Raw genomic sequence first — 26,734 nt, 5'->3', positions numbered from 1 at the left:
CTATGGAATTCAGAGCAAAGCATGCTCTGTGAATGACTGCACCTTTTCAATGGATTGACCTGTACCAGGAGGGTCTTTTTGGGAAGCAAAACGCTTCATTTTGATTTGTGACTAACAGTGAAGATCACTTGACCTGTGCCAGGGTCTTGGAAGCTTCGTGGAGGCCACCCAGTTCAAGTCTCGCCTACAAAAGGACCAGGAGTGTTATGACCACAGCTCATGTGGATGGACATTTCTTTAAAGGCAACACAAGGAGAATCCGTGAGTCTGTAGCAGCGACAACTCCCGACTTCCCATCAGTTCATCATTAATTCTGGGCATCACATTTCAAAGGCCTTTGCTTCAAACACTGAATTTAAAAGACTGAACTTTGAAGTAACTTTCTAGATTTTGGCCTGGACTGTAATGGTTTGGGTATCTATCTCTCTCTCTCACACACACACACACACACACACACACACACACACACACACACACACACACACACACACACACACACACACACACACACACACACACACACACACACACACACAGTTGGGGATAGATTTAGTGTTAAGGATAGTTTAAGAGTTAAGATTGTAGTTTAAGAGTAAGAAAATTACTGTTTTAAAATTAAATCCTGTCAGGTTCATTGTCTAATGCTGCTCATTGTGCGCGGTTTGTAACAGGGCCGAAGGGCCTGTACTGTGTTGCAATTTTCTATGTTCTGTCTGAGTTTATGAAGAGATGAAGGTTTCACTTTTTGGCTGAGTGTGGAACAAAAAGCTTTGAATGCCCCTTTAAATGTAGTTTCGAAGATAATTAACTTAGAATATTAATTTTTTTAATCAAGGTTTTTAAAACAGATCAAAAGCAAAATAACACAGATGGTGAAAATCTGAAATAAAACAGGATTAAAAACCTGAAATTTTAACCTTGTTTTTGCTCCTCTCCAGATGTTGCCTGACATGCTCAGCACTTTTGCGTTTTGTGTTGCGAAAGTAAAATGATCTGGTTGTTAATGTTCTGCTATTCTTGGGATCATGCCACAGGCAGATTGGCATTGCGCCTGCCTGTGTCGCAACAGCGATGCTACAGGAGCTTTTCCTTGTCTGTGAACTTTTACAAAACATCCTGAAGTTATTTAACTCAGTTCTCTCTCTTTAACAACTTCCTACTGACTGTGATGGGATGAGGAATGAATGGGAAACTGGTGAACGTCACACGGTCCCAGAACCAAGGGTAAGGCAATCCGCAACTCCAGAGCAAATGGAAAAAAAATCAAAGCTTTATCAAGCGATTAAGGATGGATACATTGATACTGGAGGTAGTTTAAAAAAAATGAATAACTGGGATAATTCCTGGGACAAGAGAGATGATAACTCCTGAGCAGATAACAAAATTAGATGTGTAAACTAGTGGTTGGAAAATGAAACATAAGATTATGCTGGGGCTGACAGTGTAAATGTTGGGGTCCTTCTCCAAGTGGGTGAATTGTGGTGGCACGGTTAGCGTACCAGTTAGCACAAAGCTATTGCGGCACCAGCGACCTGGGTTCAAATCTGCCACTGTCTATAAGAAGCTTGTATGTTCACCCCATGTCTGTGTGGGGTTTTCTCCGGCTGCTCTGACTTTCCCCCTACTTTCCACGGCCGTACTGGGTTGGTTGGTGAATTGCAGCTGCTTCATGGGCCCAAAGCACCTTCTACAATGCTGCATCTCTGGAATTCTCTTCCTCAAAGGGTTGCCATGGCTTGATCATGGGGGGCATTTACAGAGGAAGTCTGTACGTTTTTGAAAGATTAGGAGATGAAGGGTTACAGGGAACTGGCATAGAAGAGAAGATGGGACCCAGGACAGATCAGCCTCGGCCACATTGAATGGGAGGGCAAACTTGAGGGTTGGGAAGTCCACTCCTGTTCCTGTTTATTACTGAATTACAGAATTGCTGGTATTTTGCACTCACTGTGCTCGACATCCTAGTTGTGTTTGGACGACCCTTCCCTCTGCATTACAAGTGATTTCCAGGGTTGCCATTATTTATCAGTCATCATTTTGGGGAGTTTTCTTAATAAAGCTGGCCAAAACCAAACGAAGCTGATGCAAATAATTGACAGGGTGTTTAAAATGTTGCATTCATTGCTACTGTGCATGCAAGCCCACGAAACCAGCCCATTTCCCCCCAAAACTCTGGGGTATCCATTAATTGGTGGAGAAGCATTTTGAATGGTTACAGCAAGGCAAAGTTGCAGACAGCTCACTTGTTTCCCTCTCTCCACTTTTAGTCTCCTTCCTCCCCCCCACCCCCCCCCCCCCATCCTCCTCTCACATTCTTCCGGATAGTGTGAGGTTGCCTCCCAGCAGTGCCCCAAATGGCACGTTTCCAGACATTAAAGGACTCATCCCAGCCTGTTAGCCAGGACATAGATGAGCTCAATAAAGTGAGCCTCCAGCTTCAAGGACAGTCTCTTTCCAACTCTAATCAGACTCCTGAATGGGTCTCTCACTGGGAAAGGGTGATGTCCTTGCGATGCTTTCGTATGGAGTGAAACACGAACATTTGCAGACTCTGATTATAGTAAAAATGCTGGAGGAACACAGCCGGTCTCACAGCGTCCATAGGAGTTATTATTTGAATGTACTTTTTTCTGTAACCTGGACTATGGCTCTACTTTGTCAGAAATCTGGGGAGATTTGGCACTGACTGGTTGCACCATGGCCTGGTTTGGAAACTTGACCTGCTGCAGAAAGTGACAAACCTAACTGGGTCCATCACAGGCTTGGACCTCCCACCCATTATAACCATCTACTTCCTCAGGAGATTGCGGAGGTTTTGTGGGACACCAGAAATCCTGGCAAATTCCCACAGAGGTGTGGTGGAAAGTGTGCTGACCGGCTGCATCACAGTCTGGTATGAGAACACCAATACCCCTGAGCGTAAAGCCCTGCAAAAGGTAGTGGGCACAGCCCAGAACATCGCAGGTAAATCCCTCCCCACTATCGAGAACGTGTGCAGGGAACGCTGCCATCGGAGAGCAGCAGCATTTATCAGTGTTCCACACCATCCAGCACATGTTCGTTGCTGCCATCAGGAAAGAGGCAGAGGTGCCACAAGACTCGCGCCACCAGGTTCAGGAATAGCTGCTACCCCTCCACCATCAGACTCCTCAAGGAGGAACTCAATCAGGGGCTCATTTAATGAATCGTGCACTTTATTGATTTTTTAAATTCTCTTTGTATTGCAAATCATTTTGTTAACATTTGTTATCTGTTTACATTTTTAAGTTTGTCACATGTGTTTGTTGTGTGCAGTTTTTTTTTGCGCTGCCAATAAGTGTTAATTCTGTCTCTCCCACAGGAGAAAGAATCTCAGGGTTGTATGTGATGTCATGTATGTACTCTGACAAGAAATTGGAAATCTATATCTATGTGAGGTGTGCTGTCTCAAGAAGGCAGCCAACACCATAAGGGATTCCTGTCACTTTGGTCACACTCCCTTCTCTCCGGGCAGAAGGTACAGAAGCCTGAAGTACAGTGCCTCCTGGTTCAAGGACAGTTTTTAATCCAACAGCTCTCAGGCTTTTGAACCTCCCTGGACTATCCTAACATTCAACAACCCCAGGACCATCAAAAGGGCTGTCTTTATGACTGAAACATTACTTTTTCCTTGCACTAACCCCAAGTGAAAATATTTATCTATCCTTGGATATTTATTATCTCTTTTTATGTCTTGTATTCTCAGAAATTTAATTTTTTTTAAACTGATGTACGTGGTGTATCCTATGTACCTGTTTGGCTACAGCAAAAGAATTTTAGCGCATCTGTAAATTGCATGTCTGACAATAAACTTCCTTTGAACATGGTTTGTGCAACAATATACCCTGCACCATTTGACCAACTGTAATCCTCCTCCCTGCACCTTTGTTTCTTTATTTTTGCACTTTGGGTGAGTTGCCCGGCTAGAACACAAAACTAAGATTTTCACTGCATGCTCATGTAACCAAAAAGCAATTCAATTCAAATATACAAAATATTCAATGAAACACAAAAGTCTGCAGACGTTGGGATAGCAGTCAAAATACAAAAGTGCTGGAGGAGCTCAGCTGGTCTTGCAGCGTCCATAGGAGGCAAAGATATGCGGCCAACTGTAGTGTCAAGGATCACATGACCTCTCTGGCAGGAACCTAATCGGAAGCCTCCACATTTGTCAGTCGAGGTCAAAAACATCCACGCTGAGCACTCACCTTGTAATTGGCCTTTTCACCTGCTCTATTTTGGGGACACATGGTCTGGCCCCATTGACCAGCAAGGGAGTATTTAGCCCAACACGTAGAGCAGCTGGGTCTCTTTTCCCTGATGAACAAATCAGAGCTCCAGTCCAGGTCACGAGTCAAAGCAGACGCTGGAGAATCGATAGCAAGGTGTGTGCCAGTAAAGGGTGTGGGGCTTTTGTGGTACACACTAATGAACTCAAAACTCAAAACGGTCAAGCAGTTTACCTATCTCGGCTGAACCATTTCATCAGATGCAAGGATCGACAATGAGATAGACAACAGACTCGCCAAGGCAAATAGCGCCTTTGGAAGACTACACAAAAGAGTCTGGAAAAACAACCAACTGAAAAACCTCACAAAGATAAGCGTATACAGAGCCGTTGTCATACCCACACTCCTGTTCGGCTCCGAATCATGGGTCCTCTACCGGCATCACCTACGGCTCCTAGAACACTTCCACCAGCGTTGTCTCCGCTCCATCCTCAACATTCATTGGAGCGCTTTCATCCCTAACGTCGAAGTACTCGAGATGGCAGAGGTCGACAGCATCGAGTCCGCGCTGCTGAAGATCCAGCTGCGCTGGGTGGGTCACGTCTCCAGAATGGAGGACCATCGCCTTCCCAAGATCTTGTTATATGGCGAGCTCTCCACTGGCCACTGTGACAGAGGTGCACCAAAGAAGAGGTACAAGGACTGCCTAAAGAAATCTCTTGGTGCCTGCCACATTGACCACCGCCAGTGGACTCATATCGCCTCAAACCGTGCATCTTGGTGCCTCACAGTTCAGCGGGCAGCAACCTCCTTTGAAGAAGACCGCAGAGCCCACCTCACTGACAAAAGGCAAAGGAGGAAAAACCCAACACCCAACCCCAACCAACCAATTTTCCCCTGCAACCGCTGCAACCGTGTCTGCCTGTCCCGCATCGGACTTGTCAGCCACAAACGAGCCCGCAGCTGACGTGGACATTTACCCCCTCCATAAATCTTCGTCCGCGAAGCCAAGCCAACGAAAGAAGAATGAACCATCGTTTTACGGTGTTTCGTCTTTCCAATTAATCTTGGTAGCCACATCTGCACTGGGTTGTGGGGCGGTGGGTGCTGTGGTTGTGTCATTTCTCTACATTATACATTTAGCGCGGATTGTAGTTACTACCTGTTTAGCTCTGTCTGATGGGGCTGCACTCCATGTAACTTTTGTGAGTTTGCGAGTGTGTGTGATTCCCTGTGGCAAAGTTCCCTCACAGGCAAATAAAGACTTTCATTACAACTAATCTGTGTCCAGACTCGTTGCTTGTCGGAGCTGTTTAACTTGTTCCAGGGTCGGTGTCAGAACAAGTCTAATTAGGGTAACCGCGGGAGATAGGCAGGGACACAATCTGATGTTCGAAAACTTGTTCAGCTGGGGGGAGGGGGCGTGGTGGTGGTGCCTACTTGCCATGAACCTCCTCCGTGCGCTACCGCCGTCACACTTCCCCCATCCCTTCGACATAACAGACAAATGCACTGCTTACATTGCGTGGAGACCAGAGATGCTAGCGATGCGTGCGGAGGCACAAAAACTCATTGGAGGGGGGCACTGCCCAAGAAACCCCCCACGCCCCCCATTGGTGCCAGCCTTGACTTGTTCCTTACATAACACCAAGGCAAGTGCCAGAATAAAAAGGCTGGGGGAGTAGGGAGGAAGGGGAGAGGGAGGGGCAGTGGTTGCTTTATCTGTGAGCCCTGGCAACTACTGTACGGTTAAACTCATGGAGTTGTACAGCATGGCAACAGAGCACATCAGGCAGCATCCATGGAGAAAATGCTCAGTCAATATTTTGGGTAGGGACCCTTTGATTCTTACTTGTTGCAACCAAGTAGGTATGTAATATACACCAATGGTAAAAGTATACCATAAAGTGCCCCAAAACATAGGAAAAGGGCAAATAATAAACAAACAATAAATAGTTAAATAAATATTCACAGTTACAATTAATATAAGAAAAAAAGTGGGGATTCAATACTAAGTGACCATATTTATCCCGGATTCTAGACTCGTGTATAAGTGGAAAACACATCTACCTTATAAATGTCATCCCTTTACAGATCAGAGAGAAGGATGCAGTCTTTAATTTTTCTTTGGCTGACTATAAGTATTCAGTTCAGACGTCATTCCAACAACCTTTCCTGCGCTTTCTCCACCCCACTGCCACAAACTGGAGAGTGGGCTGCACCCATCAGTCCAGATGCCGAATGGAATTAGTTTAATGTAACCCCCTCCATTTTCCAAACCCCTTTCCTCAGGAAATGAATTCTAGATAATGTTAACAAGTAAAGCACTGACCACAACTTTAGTTCCATTGTCTGGCAGGGTGTCAATGTTAAGACTCGCTCCCACGAGATCCTGGCTCAGACGGTCCCCTTCAGCTTCCAATGTTTTGACGGAGTCGATGTTAATGGGCGTGCTCCGTCTCCAGCGCTGAGCTTTCAGGTTCATGCCAACAGCACTTGCACGTGGCAGCTGATAAGTGAAAGCTATTAAATGATACAAATAGTTAGTTCTCTGCGTAGGGATGGAATGGGCACTTCACAGATTAATTATGGATGGTCTTATTTCAACAACCCAATCCCAAATGAGAGCAACATTGATCCTAAATAAATTGCTAGAAATTGGAGAAAACGGTCGACATTTCAGGTCAATGACATTTCATTATAAATGGAAGAAGTCAAGTGGAGAGATAATGAAAAGTCAAAGGAAGGTTTATGATAGGGAAGATCAAGTAATAAAAGCAAACTGAGTAGTGATGGAGCAAGTAAAGTAACAAAACAGGAAGAGATATATACTGTACATAAACCGGAAATGTGGGCATCACAGGGAGAGGAGGAGAGCAGAGTTATCGGTCGTCACTCAACTCATCTTATTGAATGCTGTTGTGGGAGGGGCAACAGGTGAATCAGAGGTAGGAGAGGCCTGGGGATGGATGGTTGAGGAGTGAAGATGATAGGGCAGAACAGCACGGGCAGCTCGGTTAGCGTGGCGGTTAGCGCAATGCTATTACAGCGCCAGTGATCGGGGTTTGAATCCGGCAACAGCCTGTTAATGCATCTGCTGTAGTGGCTGTTATATTTAAAATTTAAACATACAGCATGGAAACCCAGGTGATCTGGTTTCCTCCCACCCTTCAAATCTTATGTGGATTGTAGTTTAATTGGGATATTTTGGCAGCACAGACTCGTGGGCCAGAAGGGTCTGTAACCGTGCAGATGCATTAACAGGTTGTTGCCTGGACTGGAGCATTTCATTTCTAAGGAGAGGTTGGATCTACTTTATCTTCCCTAGAGAGGATGAAGCAGATAGAGGTGTATAAAATTACGAGGGTAATAGATGGGGTAGATTGCAAGAATCTCTTTTCCCTTGGTGGGGGTGTCTGAAACAAGGTGACAGAAGTTTAAGGTGAGAGGTAGGAAGAAGGTGTTTCCTTTTCTGTGGGTTGCAGTCTCACAAGATTTAAGGAGGACTCAATGGATACTGTGGGATGGTTCCCGGAGCAGACTGTCCAGGTCATCTGGCAAAATGCCTCATCACCAGTGCTTACTAATAAGCACCAGGAGTTGGCCTGGCTGGCGGTGAGAGGAGCCCTCCCGGTCAGATCCTTCCTGCCTGACAGAAATATCACCCACAATGCTCGCTGTACCCGAGATCACCGTGGTGGAGTGGAGGCACTTGCCCACCCCTTTTCAGAATGCGTATTTGCTTAGATTGTGTGGAGAAGGATGTAAGGTGCCTTGTCATAGTTCATCCCCTGCAGTAGTGTGACAGAGGACTCTCTGATTTACAGGCTGTTCCTGGGGACGCACACAGAGGCAGACATCCAGAGCTGCTGGAAAAACGCCTTTGGTCTGTCTGAAAGCTGTTGGTCTTTCAGCACGCAGAGATGTCAGTGTGGGAATGCTGCCGATTGGCACATTCCAGACTGCAGGAGTACATACTGAGGGAAGCACTGAGGCTTGGTGCAGCCAAGGGGAAGGACCTCACTCTGGAGTACTCCTATTACCGGGCATTGAGCAGCTGAAATCGAGAAGTCTCTCAAACAGGCGGGAGTAATGATAAGGTGGCAATGGTTCGAAATAGGAACAAATGTAACAATGTATATTAATGGAAATGTGTAGCTATGACACCAAGGATGTGAAACTGCTTTAACTATCTCGGAGGATCTTTCCTGGACCCAACTCACCAATGGCATCGTGAAGAAAACACTTCATTGCCTCTACTTCCTGAGGAGTTTGCAGTGGTTTGGTATGACACCAGAAACCCTGGCAAATTTCTACAGAGCTGTGGTGGAAAGTGTGCTGACCGGCTGCATCACGGTCTGGTATGGGGACACCAATACCCCTGAGCATAAAGCCCTCCAAGAGTAAGTGGGCACAGCCCAGGACATTACAGGCAAAACCATTTCCTCTATTGAGAACATCTACAGGGCACACTGCTGTCAGAAGGCAGCAGCAATCATCAAGGACCAAAGAAAATCAATAAAGTGCATAAGTAAGAGTCCTTAAATGAGTCCTTGATTGAGTTTGTTGTTGAGGAGTCTGATGGAGGAGGGGTAGCAGTTGTTCCTGAACCTGATGATGAGAGTCTTGTGGCACCTAGACCTCCTTCCTGATGATAGCAGCGACAACAGGGCGGTGTGGATCCTCGATGATTGCTGCTGCTCTCCTGCGGCAGTACTCCCTGTAGATGCCTGTGATGTTCTGGGCTGCGTCCACTACCTTTTGGAGCACTCAGGGGTATCGGTGTCCCCATATCAGACCGTAATGTGCTGTACACACTTTACACTGCACATCTGTAGAAATTTACCAGGGTTTCTGATGTCATACCAAATCTCCACAAACTCCTTACGAAGTGCCCAACACAGTTGCTCTAAATTGCTCAATGAGTTTCTTTTAATGGACAGACAGGAAATTAAACAAGTCCAAAGAATAATTTACAACAAAGGTCTTACGTGTTCAGGTGGGAATTGAAGAAGTCAGAAAATATAATACTGTACATTATATGCAATAACAGGTGAAAACACATCTGGCTGGAATTATGTTCCTGTTTTGTAGTACAAAGTCATGCAAAAATGAAAATGTAATGCCTGGAATTCACCTGCAAAATCTTCAAATTTAATTCAGACATGCAGCAAGGTAACAGGTCTTTCGGCCCACGAGCCTGTGCTGACCCAATTACACCCAGAGGAAGCCCATGCAGGCACAGAGAGAACGTACAAATTCCTTACAGGCAGTACCGGATTCGAACCAGGGTTGCTGTCATTTTAACCGTGTCATCAATTTTTCTTTTTGAAAAGTGAGTTTATGAAGCCTTAAAGCATATTAAGCAGTAGTTTATGGATTACAACATTGTAGATACTTGTCCCAATTCAGAGATTTGTGCACATTGTCGAGATTGATGCCCCAGTGTACTTCAGGAACTGCTGCACTGCTCTTTGAATGAGAGAGTAAATTCCACTATTCCCTCAGGTATCCCATGGTACTATTTCCCTATTTATCCTTGATGACTTGGTCAATTATTCCTCTCAATCTGGATCACAAGAGATTATCAGACCATCATCATGTTACTATTTACAGGAGTGTGCTGTTTGCCAATTGGCTGGGGAGTTCCTACACTGCCAGAATAAATGTCATCAAGGGCGACACAGTAGGTGTAGTGGTGAGTGCCACACCTTTACAACACCAGTGATTGGTACTTGGGTTCGAATCCTGTGCTCTGTCTTGTTTGTACATTCTCCCCATGTCTGTGTGGGTTTTCCCCAGGGGCTCCAGTTTCCTCCCACCATTCAAAACGTACCAGGGATGTAGGTTAGTTGGGTGCAAATTGGACGGTACAGACACGTGGGCCAAAATGGACTGTTAAATGTGCTGTATGCCTAAAAGAAAAGTGCCTCAATGACCACAGAGTGTGTTGAAAGTCCTGAGGTTGGAAGAATCACTGACACAATGAGGAAGGGTACAGGAGGCAGATAGATCAGCAAGTTGAGTGGTATCACAACAACCTTGCCCTCCACACTAGAAAAACTAAGGAGGTGACTGCGGATTTAAGGAGGGGGGAAATCAAGAGAATATAAGCCACTTCTCATTGCGGGGTCAGCAGTGGAAAAAGAGTTAAGAACTTAAAATTCCTGGGTCTCAAGATCTCTGAAGATATTGTCCTGGGGCCTCCATGTTGATGCAATCATGAAGAAAGCTCACCAGCGGCTATACTTGGTGAGGAGTCTGAGGAGATTTGGTGCGTCACCAAAGACTCTTTGCAAATGTATACAGATGTACTGCAGAGAGCATTCTGACTGGGGTTGCATCACTGTCCGGTATGGAGGTGCCAATGACAGGACAGGAAAAAAGACTCCAGAGAGCTGTGAACTTGGCCAGCGACCACACGGGCATCAGACTTCACTCCATTGAGGACATCTACAAGAAGCGGTGTCTTAAGAAAGCAGTTTCTACCCTCAAGGACCCCCTCCACTCAGGTCACGCCCTCTTTGCTCTTCTACCATCGGGAAGGAGGTACAGCAGTCTGAAAACGAACACCCAACATTGCAGCTTCTTCCCTTCTGCCACTGATTGGACAATGAACCAGACACTACCTCATTTTCTCTTCTATTTCACTAATTTATTTTTAAAAGCAACTTACTGCATAATTTGCGCTGTGATTCTGCCGCAAAACAACAAATTTCATGACATGTTCATGACAATAAATTCTGATTCTGTTAAACTGTTAAAAGCAGATCATCCTGGCATTCTAAAAGAAGGAATCAATCAGTAATGATTTCTGATGGACAGTGATAGATGGAGAATTATTTTCAAGTATTCTTCTGTCATTTGTGGATATCTAATGTTTGGCCCATGTGCCTGGCTGTACACATTGTCCAAATCAAACTAAAAATCAGCCACTTGCGACTGATAAATGCAGTGTATCTCTGTACACTTCATATCCATCTGTCTATCTAGAAATTGTATCTGCTTCCTGGCATCCCATTTCCGGAGAGAATATGGTTTCACTTTGCGGACATCCGATACAGTGCTCCTGATCAAGAGTGCAAGTGAATCGCTGCCTCACCTGAAGAGATGAATCAGGCTCCTGGACAGTGGGAAGATGAGGAGAAACTTTCTGCCAGGTATTTCTGCGTAATTTGTGGGGCACCTACATTCATAACGTCGCACACAAAAATGCCGGAGAAACTCAGATCACTCAGCATCCATTGGAAGTAAAAGGGCAGTCAACATTTTCACCCCTTCATTAGGAAAGTCAAAAACCAGGCAGACACCCGAATAAAAAGGCCTGAAACGTCAACTGCCCTTTTCTTCCTGTGGATGATGCGTGACCTGTTGAGAATATCCAGCACCTTTGTGTACTGCACTAGATCCCAGCATCTGTAGATTTTCTTGTTTACCTCTGCTTTCATAATGTACTGGGGTGTTTGAGATGCGCACAGGGCTGACAGACTAAATTTGAAACCTGTAACCACAGCCTTTCCTTGTGGGAAAACTAGAGGACAAACTACACCATAACTGAGAGCACAGGTGAACGATACTGATTCGTGGCTCTTGATAGCGCAGTCATGAGAGCTTGAATAGCTCTTCTTGACCCATAAGACCTAAATATCAAACTTGTCAGGGAAACTTCTCCCAAACACAAGAGAAAAAAAAACTTGCTATTATTGCCTCATGCAAGCTGTTCAATAATACTTCAGAGATTTTACATTCTACATAAATCTGAAACTGAGACTGGTCCATATAGCTCTCCTTTACAATTGCAGGCTTCATTACCTAATTTTCTTTTAAAAGGCAAGAAAATGCCAAATGTGTAGTTCCAAGCTGTGAACTTACAATAGACAGTTATTGAGTATGGAAGAAAGCAGAAGCAATAAACGAGATGGAATGCAGGAAGAAACAGCTGGTGGCAAAAGAGCAGTATAATTCCTGCCACTCTAATGGAAGCCATGAACAGGCTTTGCACAATCCAACAGATTACTTTAAAGGATCATTTAGCACAACATTATTTTTAAAAAAAATCTCTTGTCAGGAAAAATTGCAACTTTCCGCATCGAAACCTTGCTACCCAACTTTAAATGATTGGAAACTTTGATTATTTTTTACTGGAAGAGGAAGAACTGTGGGATTTTGCAACACTTTGAGCAATTTGTTGCTTGTGAAGCAATTTAAAAACATTCCTGAAAAGGGTGATTTGATTTCTCCGTGGGCTTCAGATTGTGGCAGCGGAGGAAGTGCTCATTCAGTCCTCAAGCGCCTGTACTGGTTTTTGTGAAAGAGCCATGAACTAATTTAATTTTTCATTCTTCTTCATAGGTTAGTGTAGTGGTTAGTGAAATGCTCTTACAGCACCAAGGTCCTGGGTTCGAATCTGGCGGTGTCTGTTTGGTGTTTGCATGTACTCCCCGTGGCTGCGTGGGTTTCCTCCAGGTGCTCTGGTGTCCTCCCACCCTTCAAAACGTATGGGGGTTGTAGCTTAATTGGAGCGGCACAGGCCTGTGGGTCAGCAGGGCCTGTTACCGTGCTAGACGTCTAAATGTTTTAAAAATTAAATTTAAATATATCCCTGGGGGCAGAGGATCCCAGAGATTCACTGCCCTCTGAGAGAAATCTCCACACACTTCACTTTTCACTTTCCATCCAGCACACAGTATTATTAAAATCAGGACTGCCACACTGGGGAATAGGTTCATTCCACTGTCAGTGAGCCTGATGAACAGTATCCGTAACTGTGAAAATCATCCCAAATATTCATATATATTTATTTTCATTATTTCTGTGATCATTATGTGCAGCATAAAGTGTGTTTTTGTACGTGCACACCATGGTCTGGAAAGATGCAGTTTCGTTCAGGTTGGATATATACAATCAGATGATAATCAACTTGAACTTGACAAACTTAAATGACCGGCCCTTTATTTTGTAGGACTATCGAAGTGTGTTCCCTCCCCAGGCCAGAGCCTCAGTGCCAATATGTACCCGTCACCTGCAAACCTGTGTTCTTCCCCATCCTCCACACCCCCTACCCTCCCCACCCTCCACATGCCCCCCTCAACCTCCTACTTCACCAGAACTCCCTACCTCCCCTTCTTATTTGACCCTGGAGTTCCTCTAATAGTTTTGTGTATTCTTTTTGCAGAATATACTCTTGTTTCTTCCAACCTCCAAGGAATATTGGCCCAAGCTGCCTTGCCTTTACTCAACAAATCTTTTGAGGCGTGAAACACGAAAGTCTGCAGATGATGTGATTGTAGTATAAGAATAGAAATGCTGGAAACTACTGTCATCCTTGAAACTCCAACGAGTGCAGGCCCATATTCACCAAAATTTCCTCATGCACTCACCTTCTCATGAATGGAATAATCCTTCACAACCAGGACTAACGGAGCTCGTGATGCTGCCTTCAGGACAGGGGATAAGATGGCACTAAGATCAGCCAGGCTGAACTCTCTTGTGCAATCTAAAAGGCAAAGTGGGGGTTCACACACAAGATCCACTGGCAGCTGTGCAACACCAATGACACAAGACACTATGTGGCAAGAGATCAAGACTATAATGGATCACAAATCAACCTTGTGAGTTAAGGACAATGGCGCCTCCCTTCTGGACGGACTGAACATCTATGCATGGTTTGATGAGAAGAACAGGATGACGCCGAAGAAAGCTTGAATGGCCCCCCTGCATAGCCTTGGCCGAAGTGAGGAGAATGCTATGCAAAGTGAACCCACACAAGGTGGTGGGAGCAGACCATATACCTGGTTGGGTACTGAAAGACTGTGCAGACCAATTTACAGAGGTCTTCATGGACATCTTCAATAACTCACTGCAGCAGTCTATCATTCCCACAGGGTTCAATACTGTACCCAAGAAGGCAACAATATAGGCCTCAATGTGGCACTGACTTCCACCATTATGAAATGCTTTGAGCATCTGGTGATGGAACACATCAAAGCACACCTCCCAGAGATGCTGGACCCATTTCAAATCACCTATAGAAGAAACTGTTCCATAGATGATGCTATAGCTCTGTCCCTTCACTCCACCCTGACTCACCTGGAGAATGACACCTCATACACCAGGCTGGTGTTCATCGACTTCAACTCGGTGTTTAATACAGTTATTCCCCAGAAGCTGGTGGAGAAGCTGTCCTCACTGGGACGCCACACCACTCTCTGTAACTGGATTCTGGACTTGCTAACGGAAAGATTACGTTCTGTCTGGGTTGGTAGCAGAAAGTCAAGCACCATCACACTGAGCAGTGGTGCACTTCAGGGCTGTGTGCTCAGCTTGCTCCTGTTCACACTACTGACCTATGACTGCATCACCAGATCCAGCTCCAACAGTGTCATCAAGTTTGCAGATAACACAACAGTCTTTGGCCTCATCAGCAACAACAATAAGTTGCATTACAGAGAAGGGCGGGGGGGGGGGGGGGGGGGAAATCTTGTGAAGTGGTGCAAGAGTAACAACCTAATTCTCAACATGGACAAGACAAAGGAGATGATCCTGGACTTCAGAAGGACCAGGAATGACCACCCTCCACTACACATCAACAACTCTGTAGTGGAGAGAGTAGAGAGCACCAACTTCCTTGGAGTTCACATAATTAGTGACCCCTCGTGGACACAAAATATTTCCTCACTTGTCAGGAAGGGCCAACAGTGACTACACTTCCCGAGAAGACTGAAGTGGGAAAGGCTATCGGCCGCCATCCTGTCAACCTTGGAGTAATGGAAATAGTTTTGGACGTGGAGAGGGTTCAGAGGAGGTTCACAAGGATGATTCCAGGAATGAAAGGATTATCATATGAAGAGCATTTGACAGCTGTTGGCCTGCCCTTGATGGAATTTAGGAGAATGAGGGAGGATCCCACTAAAACATTTCAAAGGTTGAAAGCTGTGAATGGAGTAGATATAGAAAGGTTGTTTCCCATGGTGGGAGAGTCCAGGACAAGAGGGCACAACTTCAGGATTGAAGGGCAGTGGCTTAGAAAAGAGATGCAGAAGAACTTCTTTAGCCAGAGGGTGGTAAATCCACAGGCAGTTGTGGAGGCCAAGTCATTGGGTGTATTGAAGGCAAAGATGGATAGGTTCTTAATTACCCAGGGCATCAAAGATCATGGGGAGAAGGCTAGGCAGTGGGGCTGAGTGGGAAAATGGATCAGCTCGTGATTAACTCGATGGGCTGAATGGCCTATTTCTACTCCTATGTAAATCCAGTGGAAGCAGAGTAAAGTCAGCAACTATTGCATCATACGTTTGGCACAAGTGATGGAGGAGAAAGTCATAGAATCATTGAGTTTTACAGCACGGAAACAGGCCCTTCAGCCCAACATTCTGAGTAGACCCACTTGCCCACATTCCCATCTTTTCTATCCACATACCTGCCTAAAGGTCTTTTAAACATTTCAATCGTACCTGCTTCCACCATTTTCTCCAGCAAACACTCACAAAAAGTATTTGTCCAAACTGAATGCACAGCAAGCACAGGGAACATACATACATCAAAACTAATCAAAGATGAAGGACAATTCTAGCTGATGAATGGCTCTTGTTGAATGCCAACCAGCCGCTTTGGAAGATTGTTCACTGGAGGGTTGAAAATGATGGGCGCCTTGGATGAGGGATCATGTACAATCAGTGTCTTTCCAGTGCTAGCTGTTGGATGAAGAATGCTAAGGCTGGCTCCTGTCCACCTTGGACTGCCAGACTGCAGGCTTTGTGATCTTGTGGTCATGTGCACAAGGCAGGTGCAACTTCATTCTGAAATGTATCCATTTAATTAATTTATTTTAAAAAGAGAAAATTCTCTCTAGCGAGCAAAGTGCTTCACATCAGTGTTAAGGCAGAGAATGAAGTGAAGCTAAGCAGAGCCAGGACTTGGCAAATGGCGCGTGTCAGAAGCTGAGCTTTGCTTTCAGGGTGTTTAAAGGGGAAACGGACCAGTCGATTCACAGAGCGTGAGAGCTAAGCGCAGGAGCAAATAAAAGCAAAGCAGGGTCAGAGCAGAGCGCCCGTTGTGGGAGTGGACAGTGCAGGAGTGGGAACTTAAGGCCTTGGCTCAAGGCTTCAGCGAGAAGGCACAGGTAAGGCTTTTGTAGTGGTTAAAAATCACCAAAATTACAGCTAATTAAATAAAGTCGGCCTGCAGGATCAGGTGATGTGGTTCCTGATGGCTACATCTGCAGCAAGCTTTGGCTGCTCGAAGAATTCAGGCTCAAAATTGATTATCTGTGACACATCAGGGAGAGAGGTACCTGGACACTTTGTTTCAGGAGGTAGTCACACCTATTAAAATAGCTGCCTCAAATTAAGCCTGTGGTCAGGCACAAGAAGGTGTAACTGTGAGTGAGGCAGGTAGTGGGACCCAAGAGACAGTGGCAGAGGATCTCAGCCCTTGATCTTGTCTCACAGGTCCAAGATTCTTACTCCTTGCATGAATGAGAGTGGGGGCTGTAGGAAGGATGAGCAACCTGACCGTGGCACAGTGGTTCAGGAAGCCATTCAAGTGGGGGGGATAGAAGAGAAATGTAGTGGTAATCGGTGATAGGGTAATAGATCAAGTTCTCTGTTGCAGTGATGGAGCGTCCCAAAGGCTGTGTTACCTGCCTGATATCTGGGTTTGAGACATCTTATCTGACCTGCAGAGCAATTTGCAGTGGGAGGGGAAAGATCCAGTTGTCATGGTTCATGTGGTTTCCAACGATGTAGGTAGAACCAAGGAAAAGATTCTGCTGAGGGAGTTTGATTAAAAAGCAGAGCCAAAAAGGTGGTAATCTCTGGATTACTACCTGAGCCACATCATGCAAATTGACACAGGGTCCAGAAGATTAGAGAGGTAAATGCATGGCTCTAGGATCAGTGTGGGAGAAATGGATCCAATTCATGGGAAATTGGCACTAGTATTGGGGAACGAAGGAACTGTTCAAAAGGGATGGGCTCCACCTGAACCATGATTGAACCTGGATCCTGGCAAGTCACATAACTAGGACTATGGTCACGGCTTTAAACTAAATAGTAAGGGAGTGGGTTCACCAGATTGGAGAGGGATGGATAAAGTTAAAGAGAAGAGTGTGGATAAAGTAAGGTCAAGTGCAAAAGAGGCAAAGATTACCAGATGTTATAAACACAGTGGGTATAAAGGGACTTTTATCCGAATGCCAGTAGTATTCGAAACAAGGTCAGTGAACTTGTGGCACAAAAGGGTATGATTTAGTGGCCAGTACAGAAACGTGGTTGCAGGATGGAGAGGACTTGGAATTAAACATCTAAGGATGAATACATACATGATAGCTTTCTTGAACAGCATGTGACTGAACCTACAATGGAACATTTTACTCGTGCAATGAGACAGGTAAAATTAGCGATCTTGAGGTTAGGGTTCCTCTTGGAAAGGGTGATCATGAAAAGATTGAGTTTCTCATACAAATGGAGGGTACAATAGTTTGGTCTAAAACCAGTGTGTTATGCCTAAAGAAGGAAAACTACAAGGGCATGAGGCAGGAACGTTGGCCTTCATTGCAAGAGGGATTGAATTTAGGAGCAAGGAGGTTATGCTGCAACTGTACAAGGTAATGATGAGGCCATATCTGGTGTACGGCATGCAGTTCTGGTTTCCTTACTTGAGGAAGGATGTATTGGCTTTGGAGGCGGAGTAGAGGAGGTTGATGAGGGGTGGGGGGGGGGGCGGTTAGCCTATAAGGAGAGATTGAGTCATCTGGGACTGTACTTGCTGGAATTTAGAAGAATGAGAGGGGATTTTATGGAAATGTATAAAATTATGAAAGGCATAAATAAGATAGAGGTAGGTAAGTTGTTTCTATTGGTGGGGGAGGTCAGAACTAAGGGTCAAAGCCTCAGGATCCAGGGTAGTAGATTTAGGACAGAGATGAGGAGGAACTGCTTTTCCCAGAGGGGGATGAATCTGTGGAATTTGCTGCCCATTGAAGCAGTGGAGGCGACCTCAGTAAATATATTTAAGACAAGTTTGGATAGGTTTTTACATCACAGACCAGCAGCAGTGGAAATTCACCAAGGCAGTGTTATTTATTTTTCTTTTAGAATACTATTTATTAATAATTACTAATAATATAACACATTAGTCAAATCAAACCGAGAGAGCACGAGAGCAACCATTACAGTTGAGGCACAATTCTGGAAAGTCATTCCAAATTCAGTTTTAGAAATACATTGTCGAAACGCAAACCTTTAAACTGATGCACAAGAATAATCATGAAGGAGATGAATGACCGGACTGCCGAAAACTCACAAATCCTTGCTGAGTTTCTTCCAGAGAAATAACCCTCCATACGAACAGTTGTCACAATTCCCCTTTTTCCTTCTGTAGGGGAAACTAAATGCATGACTTCCACGATGCATCCAAAACCTAGATACAGGCCAATCAAAGCGACCTTTCCTTTGGTCACAATGGAGATTCAATAATTCCCCTGATAGGGAGAATCAGCTGAATTGTCCATTATTACAGTCATTTCTGCTTCGTGCTCGATGAGATGGCTGCTGGACAAAAATGCCCTGTTCCTTCAGTGTTCCACACGCAGGACTCTCTCACCACCTGTGTCCCTGGAAAAAGCAACAAATGTCCTTTCTCCTCTCCAAAGTATTGAATTTGGGTACAGCCTGTACCAGCTATTGCTACCCAGTCTCTCTGCAGCAATGAATGGTTACAACCTGTGCTAGCCCTTAAAGTGATACTCACACTAAATTAAATGGGAGCTCATAATAACCTATTCAGGGAATAAAGTGATGTGTGGAAAGGCAGATAGGTGGAGAAACAGATCAGCCATGATCTCATTGAATAGCGGAGTAGGCTCAACGGGCTAGATTGCCTACTGCTGCTCTGAGTTCTTATGTTCTTAACAAAGAATAATTATCACAAAGTCAAATAAGGAGAGAATAGGGAACACAGGGTTTACAGAGATAGGGACCAAATACAGCAAATTAAACAAGCTCAGGAAGGCACCCTTGGTGGCCATGAACAGGATGGGCTGAAAGGCCTGTTTCCATTCTGTATTCACTTATAAAAAGAACCAATATTTCAGTTTATATCTTCAAGGACTAAAAGCAGCTGGAGCTTAATTATATCGAATGTAATGTAGGTGAAAGAGATTTTCTGATCAACAACTAGCCTGGTTGGTGTTTATCATCTATCCTGAAAGGATCACATAATTGTTTTTTTGTAATGTTTGTTGAATCTTAGAAGCTAATTTGGGCTTGAAAATTCAAGCTATTTATGGGACCAGCCTGGGTATCCTGTACAGGGCCAATCCAACAATACAGTATTCCTTGCTAAAAGTAAAGACAAAGCAATAATTCAGGATTTGAAATAAATTATATTTGTGGATTAATCAGACAACAGCAAAACCTTGGAGAGTTCATTGGAAGCTGCTGTCTGCGCACCATCTCCTCAAAGGAAACATCAAGACAATGAGAAATTCTGAATTCAAATGTCAAAGGGTAATGGCAGCTGGATTGAAAGCAAGTCCTACTAGTGAAACATTAATTGCAAAATGCATGCATGTTATAACATAATAGCAAATCAGTTGGGGGTGGGGATTTGTAGTCAAACAATTCACTCTCTGCATGAAAAAATACTTTGAATCACATTTGCTGTACATGTTCCATTATCATACAATTTCTTTCCTATTCGACCTGAATGTCGATATAATTTCTATGCCATTTGCAGCTCTCCATACAAAACATTTTTCCTGCTCTTGTTCTTACGACTTTTCATCCTGTTGCCACGCCCTTTTGTTGCTGACCATCAGAACAAGTCTTAGTAGGGGGCATTAGGGTAACGAGGGGGGCACAGTCTAATGCTTGAAACTCACTCAGCAGGGGGAGGGGAGGTGGTAGCAGTAGTGCCTGCCTACCTCCTGGACATGAATGTCCTCCATCCTTCATCTGATGTAGCAGACGAAAGCACTAATATTACGTGGCTAGTGATGCCAGACGCGTGACGTTTGCTAGTTATGCGAGCGGGTCTGACCATAGACAGGGGACGCGTACAGGTATGACAGTGGTCTTGGGACATGGTGGGGGGGGGGTTACAATACCTGATTTGGGGGATGCAATGCCTGCGAGCATGTGGGGGGGGGGCGTCACAATACTTAATGGGGGCAATGCCTATGAATGGCCCACCCCCCCCCCCCGAGCTGAGCCTGATCAACGGGAAGAAGTGAATTAATCTTATTCACTAGTCTCATTCAAGGAAGCATGTCTGATCTGGCTTATCAGTGGGAAAGATACCCCCCCCCCCACCCCTGAAATGGCCTGGCAAGTCATACAATTCAAGGAGTAAAACGCAAAAGTCTGCAGACACAGTCATTGAAGTAAAAACACAACGTTGGAGAATCTCTGCAGGTCATACAAATAAAGATACACGAGCAATCATTCAGGACTGAGCGTGAATATTAGGCACTTGCCTACATTTTGCTCATACCTTGATGAAGGGCTCAACAACATGATCACATAAGAGAATAAAATATTACTTTTGGAGATAGTACAAGTTATGATTTAATTGAATTATTATAATTATAGAATCTGATGACCTGAAATTAGTTATGTTATAATTTTGGTTCGCTTCTAATTTACAATTAATATGTGACATGTTATGATATGATTTGATTTGTGTTATCATTAGTTTGAAGGGATTTTGTTAAACTCAATAAAGATATTTTAAAAAGAAAAAAGGGCCTAGGCCTGAAATGTTGGTTATGTATCTTTATCTTTGCTCTATAAAGTACACTCTTTGACCTGGTTTCTCCAGCGTTGTGCTTTTACACACAGTCCAAGGGCTGATTAGACCACAAGATGTAGGAGTGGAAGTAGGCAATCGGCCCATCATGACTCATTCCATCATGGCTGACTCAACCATTCCATCATGGCTGATTCACTATCCTTTTCAACCCCATTCTTGTGCCTTTTCTCCATAACTCTCGATTCTCTTCCTATCTACCTCTGTCTTAAATATACCCAATGGCCTCGCCTTAAAGAGGACAACTAATGTATGGAGCATCACTGAGCTGCAGTGTGGTGAATGAAGCTCATTCAAAATTCTCTCTCCTCCAGGGGCTCCACCTATATCTCCCGTTATTTAGGAAAAGCGGCTGACGCACTGAAGGACCAATCACATCCCGGACACACTCTCTTTTTCCCCCTCCCATCAGTGAGATTCTTTTAAAAATTAAATTTAGGCATACAGCACAGTAACAGGCCTTTTCGGCCCATGAGCCAATGCTGCCCAATTTATACCCAATTAACCTGCACTCCCAGTACGTTTCAAATGGTGGGAGGAAACCAGAGCTGCTGGGGAAAACCCACGCAGACGTGGGGAGAACGTACGAACTCCTTGCAGACAGCGCAGGTTTTGAACCCAAGTCCCAATCGCTGTAAAGGTGTTGCGCTAACTGCTACACCAACCATGCCACCCTCATGCACCAACAGGCTTAAAGACAATTTCCTCCCCACATCCATCATGCCCATGAATGAACCCCACAGGGTTGCCCTGTTACACTTATGTGGTGCAAATTGATTATTCATTGCAAGTTTACAGTCTATCATCCAACTTTTATGCTTCCACTAAATGGCTGTGCATATATTAGAATTAACCTGCAGAGAAACCCTTCTATCTGCTCTAGATATAACATGATAAATAAACTTAAATTAAAAGAAAATGTTTCCCTCTGCTGTGAATGAATTTTAATAACATGAAGTGTTGCAATGAAAAATAGATTAGACTTTGTTGATCACATGAGCCAATCATCAACTTTTCTCATGAGAACTAAAGTCACTTTCTTTTAAAATGCATTCATTTACCCATCATATTTTGCTCGATATTTGGAAGAGATAGGTGGACCAGGACCTGTAAAAGTGGCTCCTTTATTGATTTTCTGTTACTTCCTCCACAACCACTAATTCAAATGCTCTGATGTCACTGCAATTATGTACATCTTTCTTGGGGTGGACCTGACACATCACAAATCAACAGTAAAATCTTCAGACTAATAGGTCTGTTCATACTGCCGCAAAGCTAGACCAAGAGAAATAAGTCTAATGACATGGTGGAGCAGGCAGTGTTCCAGATGAAAGCCAATTTATCCTGAGGGATGGGAGTCAGAGCTTCAAGTCGTATCTCCAAGACAACTGTTCAAACAAGACATTGAAAGAATGTTTCTGCCTTGCAAGTCATTGACTGCGTATGGTTGTCAACGTCTAGTGAAAAGCTTTGACATGAGAGGAATATTATGACTGCACAACTGAGAAAGCAGGAGGGAGAAATCTAGTAACAAGAGGAAACATTTAAATAATTCTGATGTTTTTGATGGTTAAACTCAAGGTATGTTGAAATTGTTCCAAAGGGGGTGATGCCTGGTGTGGTGGTGGAGGCTGAAAAAAAGGGGGCATTTAAGAGACAGACACATCGATGAAAAAAAAAATGGGGTTATGAGCGAGGGAGGGCTTCAGTTTTTTTTGGGGTGTAGGTCGGCACAACCTCGTGGGCCTTATACTGTGTTCTATGTTTCATGTAAGTCTCACATCTGCCAGATCCACACTGCCTGATTTAAGATTATTGGGGTGAGAAACAGGAACAGATGCAAACTCTCCGGTCTTTCAAACCTATTCCTCCCTCAGGAAGATCATGGATGATTGGATTGTTTGCCTCAATTCCGCATTCCCACCTCAAGAAGCAAACAAGGCAGGTGGTGGAAATCTGAAATAAAAAGAGAAACTGCTGGGAAATACTCAGCAGGTCAGTATCCATAAAGAAGGAAACAAAGTTATTGTTTCAGAAGAGGATCTCTTGTCAGAATCCAGGAAACAGGCATGTTGCAGAGAAGGGGAAGGATGTGGAGAACAAAGGCCCGGTCTCTGATGGGGTGGAAATCAAGGTGCAGAAGAGTACCACTTTCATTAAATATATTCAGTGAAAGAGAGTGCTCTGAGGGAGAGAATTCCAATGATTCCCAACTCTCTAACAGAAGAAATTCCTCCTCGTCTAAATCTTAAATGTGGACCTCTATTTTTTAAATGATGTTCCCTACTTTTAAATTTCCCCACATGAGGAAATATTCTCTCAGGACAGAAGCTGTTAAGCACCATCAGAATCTTATAAGCACCAGAAAGAGTTCGACCCCTTGCATCCGCTTTACTATTTGAAAAGACCTGGCTGAATTTTTACTTAAGAACCATTTTTCTACACTTACCCCATATTCCTTGATCCCTAACTGTTCAAAACCCTTTCAATCTGTCTCGAGTGTACTCAGTGGCTGAGTAGTTATAGCCATCTTGGGTCAAATATTCTAAAGATTCTTCACCTTCTGGATTGTTTGTAGCCCTGGACTTGCATTTCACAGCTTCTACATCGCCCTTTGTTTTCACTCTCTCTTTGTTCCCTCATTAATCTATCAACCAAGGTGGCTTTGCAAACAATGCATCACCATGTTAACCCTGGTCTCGTCCTATCGGAGATATCCCCTTTGTCCAATTCACCACCCTCTCTGCAACTTGAAACTTAATTTATTCCCTTGCTTTTCCAGTTCCAATGAAGGGTTTCTACCTGAAACATTGAACCTTCTCCACAGATCTGCCCAACTTGCTGAATATTCCCAGCATTCACTTCGTGTTTTTTTAAAGTTATGACCTGCTTTTAAATTTGCAACTCAGACTGACAATATTTGAATAGCACAATGAACATCAGGATCTATCACTGCATTCATTGCAGTCACAGAAGCTGTACTTAAGCAGATAAGGGCCCTCCAAATGGTTACACATGATGAGCAATGGTTCTGCATTCAAGTGGCTATTCTTGTTTATCCAACAAATAGTGTCAGTAATGTTTTTTTTAAATTATGGCACATCAAAAGGAAATGGAAATGGCTGGTATTTCATTAAGGCTCTCCGGGTCAGACAAGACAAACGAGACTCAGGGTAACCAGAAGTCCGGTTAATGAGGTACATTTTAAGGACCATTAAAGGATGAAAGATGGGTCCAGAGGAAATTTCAGTGCTTAGGGACCAGGCATTTGAAGCCACGGCTCACCCCACCATCCCTACCATAGTGGGGTGAAGGAGAGTGTTGGAAGGCAAAGATGTAGAGGAGTAGTTCATTATAAGTCTCTCTCTTGCTGTGAACAAAATCAGTCATAAGTATAGAATATTGATTTACCTAAAAATTACATGCTCATTATTGTCTAATGAAACTCACGAGTATCCAAATTATATTCAGAGATATGACAGATTTCACGGGGCAACAGTAGGGCTCAAGGAAGTGTCAGATTGGAGCTCTCTAGATTTGATAAATGTTGATGCAGGAAACAGCCTTTTATACAAAGGAAGAGAACCTTCTGGATCCATTTAGTCCTGACTTTCCATACTCCTAGCTTCTGAGCTACGAGATAAATATTGCCAAATGTGCTCAGAGATCTGCTGAGGATAGATATATCCAACTTATCCACGGCCAATCCAAACCCACCCCCATCCTGGCCAATCCAAACCCCCCTCCCAATCCCGGCCAATCCAAACCCCCCACTACACCAATGCAAACCCAACTCATCACAGCCAATCCAAACCAAGCCCCACCACACTCATCCAAACATCACCAAAGCTTGACCAATCTAGAAACCTAAGCAGGCCACGACCAGTTCAACCACACCCAATATAAATACAACCTCACCACATCAATTCAAATATCACCTGATGATGATGAAATCCAGCCCAGCCTCACCATAGACAATATAAGATGCAACCTGAACAAGGGCAATCTGAAACTAATCTAAGATTGAGGGTTTGCAATTTCTTTCCAACTTGCAGAAAAGTCAGATAAAAGGATTTGCTATTCTGTTTGCACGTTGATATTAGTCAAGAACAGAGGACACATATGGTCAAACAAAGTATATCAACCTGACATGGATGAAGCAAGGTGCGGTCAGATCTGACCCAACACATAATTTGTTTTAATCAGAAGATTATTATGGCCAAACCAGGCCCCACCACATGCTGTCATCCTCTGCAATACAGGCATATCAGATTTTTAAAAATTTTCAAGATCATGGTGTACAAAAGCAACCAGCACATAACCTGGAGTTATTTGTAGCTTGGTTGTTAACCTACCACCAAAAGAAATCTCCTTCATCCAGAGAGGAGAAATAGAGCCACCATCCTTTAACGGTGCAGAAACTGAATTTCTAAATTACAGAGGTGGTTCTTTGGCTTGGCTTCGCGGATGAAGATTTATGGAGGGGGTAAAAAGTCCACGTCAGCTGCAGGCTCGTTTGTGGCTGACAAGTCCGATGCGGGACAGGCAGACACGGTTGCAGCGGTTGCAGGGGAAAATTGGTTGGTTGGGGTTGGGTGTTGGGTTTTTCCTCCTTTGCCTTTTGTCAGTGAGGTGGGCTCTGCGGTCTTCTTCAAAGGAGGTTGCTGCCCGCCAAACTGTGAGGCGCCAAGATGCACGGTTTGAGGCATTATCAGCCCACTGGCGGTGGTCAATGTGGCAGGCACCAAGAGATTTCTTTAGGCAGTCCTTGTACCTTTTCTTTGGTGCACCTCTGTCACGGTGGCCAGTGGAGAGCTCGCCATATAACACGATCTTGGGAAGGCGATGGTCCTCCATTCTGGAGACGTGACCCATCCAGCGCAGCTGGATCTTCAGCAGCGTGGACTCGATGCTGTCGACCTCTGCCATCTCGAGTACTTCGACGCTAGGGATGAAAGCGCTCCAATGGATGTTGAGGATGGAGCGGAGACAACGCTGGTGGAAGCGTTCTAGGAGCCGTAGGTGGTGCCGGTAGAGGACCCATGATTCGGAGCCGAACAGGAGTGTGGGTATGACAACGGCTCTGTATACGCTTATCTTTGTGAGGTTTTTCAGTTGGTTGTTTTTCCAGACTCTTTTGTGTAGTCTTTTGTGTACTCTTTTGTGTAGGACTCTACATCACCTTTGTTGACCTCACCAAAGCCTTCGACACCGTGAGCAGGAAAGGGCTTTGGCAAATACTAGAGCGCATCGGATGTCCCCCAAAATTCCTCAACATGATTATCCAACTGCACGAAAACCAACAAGGTCGGGTCAGATACAGCAATGAGCTCTCTGAACCCTTCTCCATTAACAATGGCGTGAAGCAAGGCTGTGTTCTCGCACCAACCCTCTTTTCAATCTTCTTCAGCATGATGCTGAACCAAGCCATGAAAGACCCCAACAATGAAGACGCTGTTTACATCCGGTACCGCACGGATGGCAGTCTCTTCAATCTGAGGCGCCTGCAAGCTCACACCAAGACACAAGAGAAACTTGTCCGTGAACTACTCTTTGCAGACGATGCCGCTTTAGTTGCCCATTCAGAGCCAGCTCTTCAGCGCTTGACGTCCTGCTTTGCGGAAACTGCCAAAATGTTTGGCCTGGAAGTCAGCCTGAAGAAAACTGAGATCCTCCAT

General features: G+C 44.5%; 1 protein-coding gene across 1 annotated transcript in view; it reads right to left on the bottom strand.

Annotated features, from left to right (window-relative positions):
* LOC138746662 (plexin domain-containing protein 1-like) overlaps nt 1–6,732 on the bottom strand; it is a 182,259-nt gene extending 175,527 nt beyond the window's left edge. Inside the window, exon 1 of the mRNA XM_069904948.1 lies at nt 6,580–6,732. Coding sequence (XP_069761049.1) covers nt 6,580–6,732 — 153 coding nt within the window. The remainder of the gene's footprint in view (nt 1–6,579) is intronic.
* Nucleotides 6,733–26,734: the final 20,002 nt, after the last annotated feature.

This window comes from Narcine bancroftii, chromosome 12, assembly GCF_036971445.1.
Source record: "Narcine bancroftii isolate sNarBan1 chromosome 12, sNarBan1.hap1, whole genome shotgun sequence".
Lineage (NCBI taxonomy): Eukaryota > Metazoa > Chordata > Chondrichthyes > Torpediniformes > Narcinidae > Narcine > Narcine bancroftii.
Note: the sequence above shows the minus strand (reverse complement) of the source record. Positions and strands in the feature narration are given on the sequence as shown.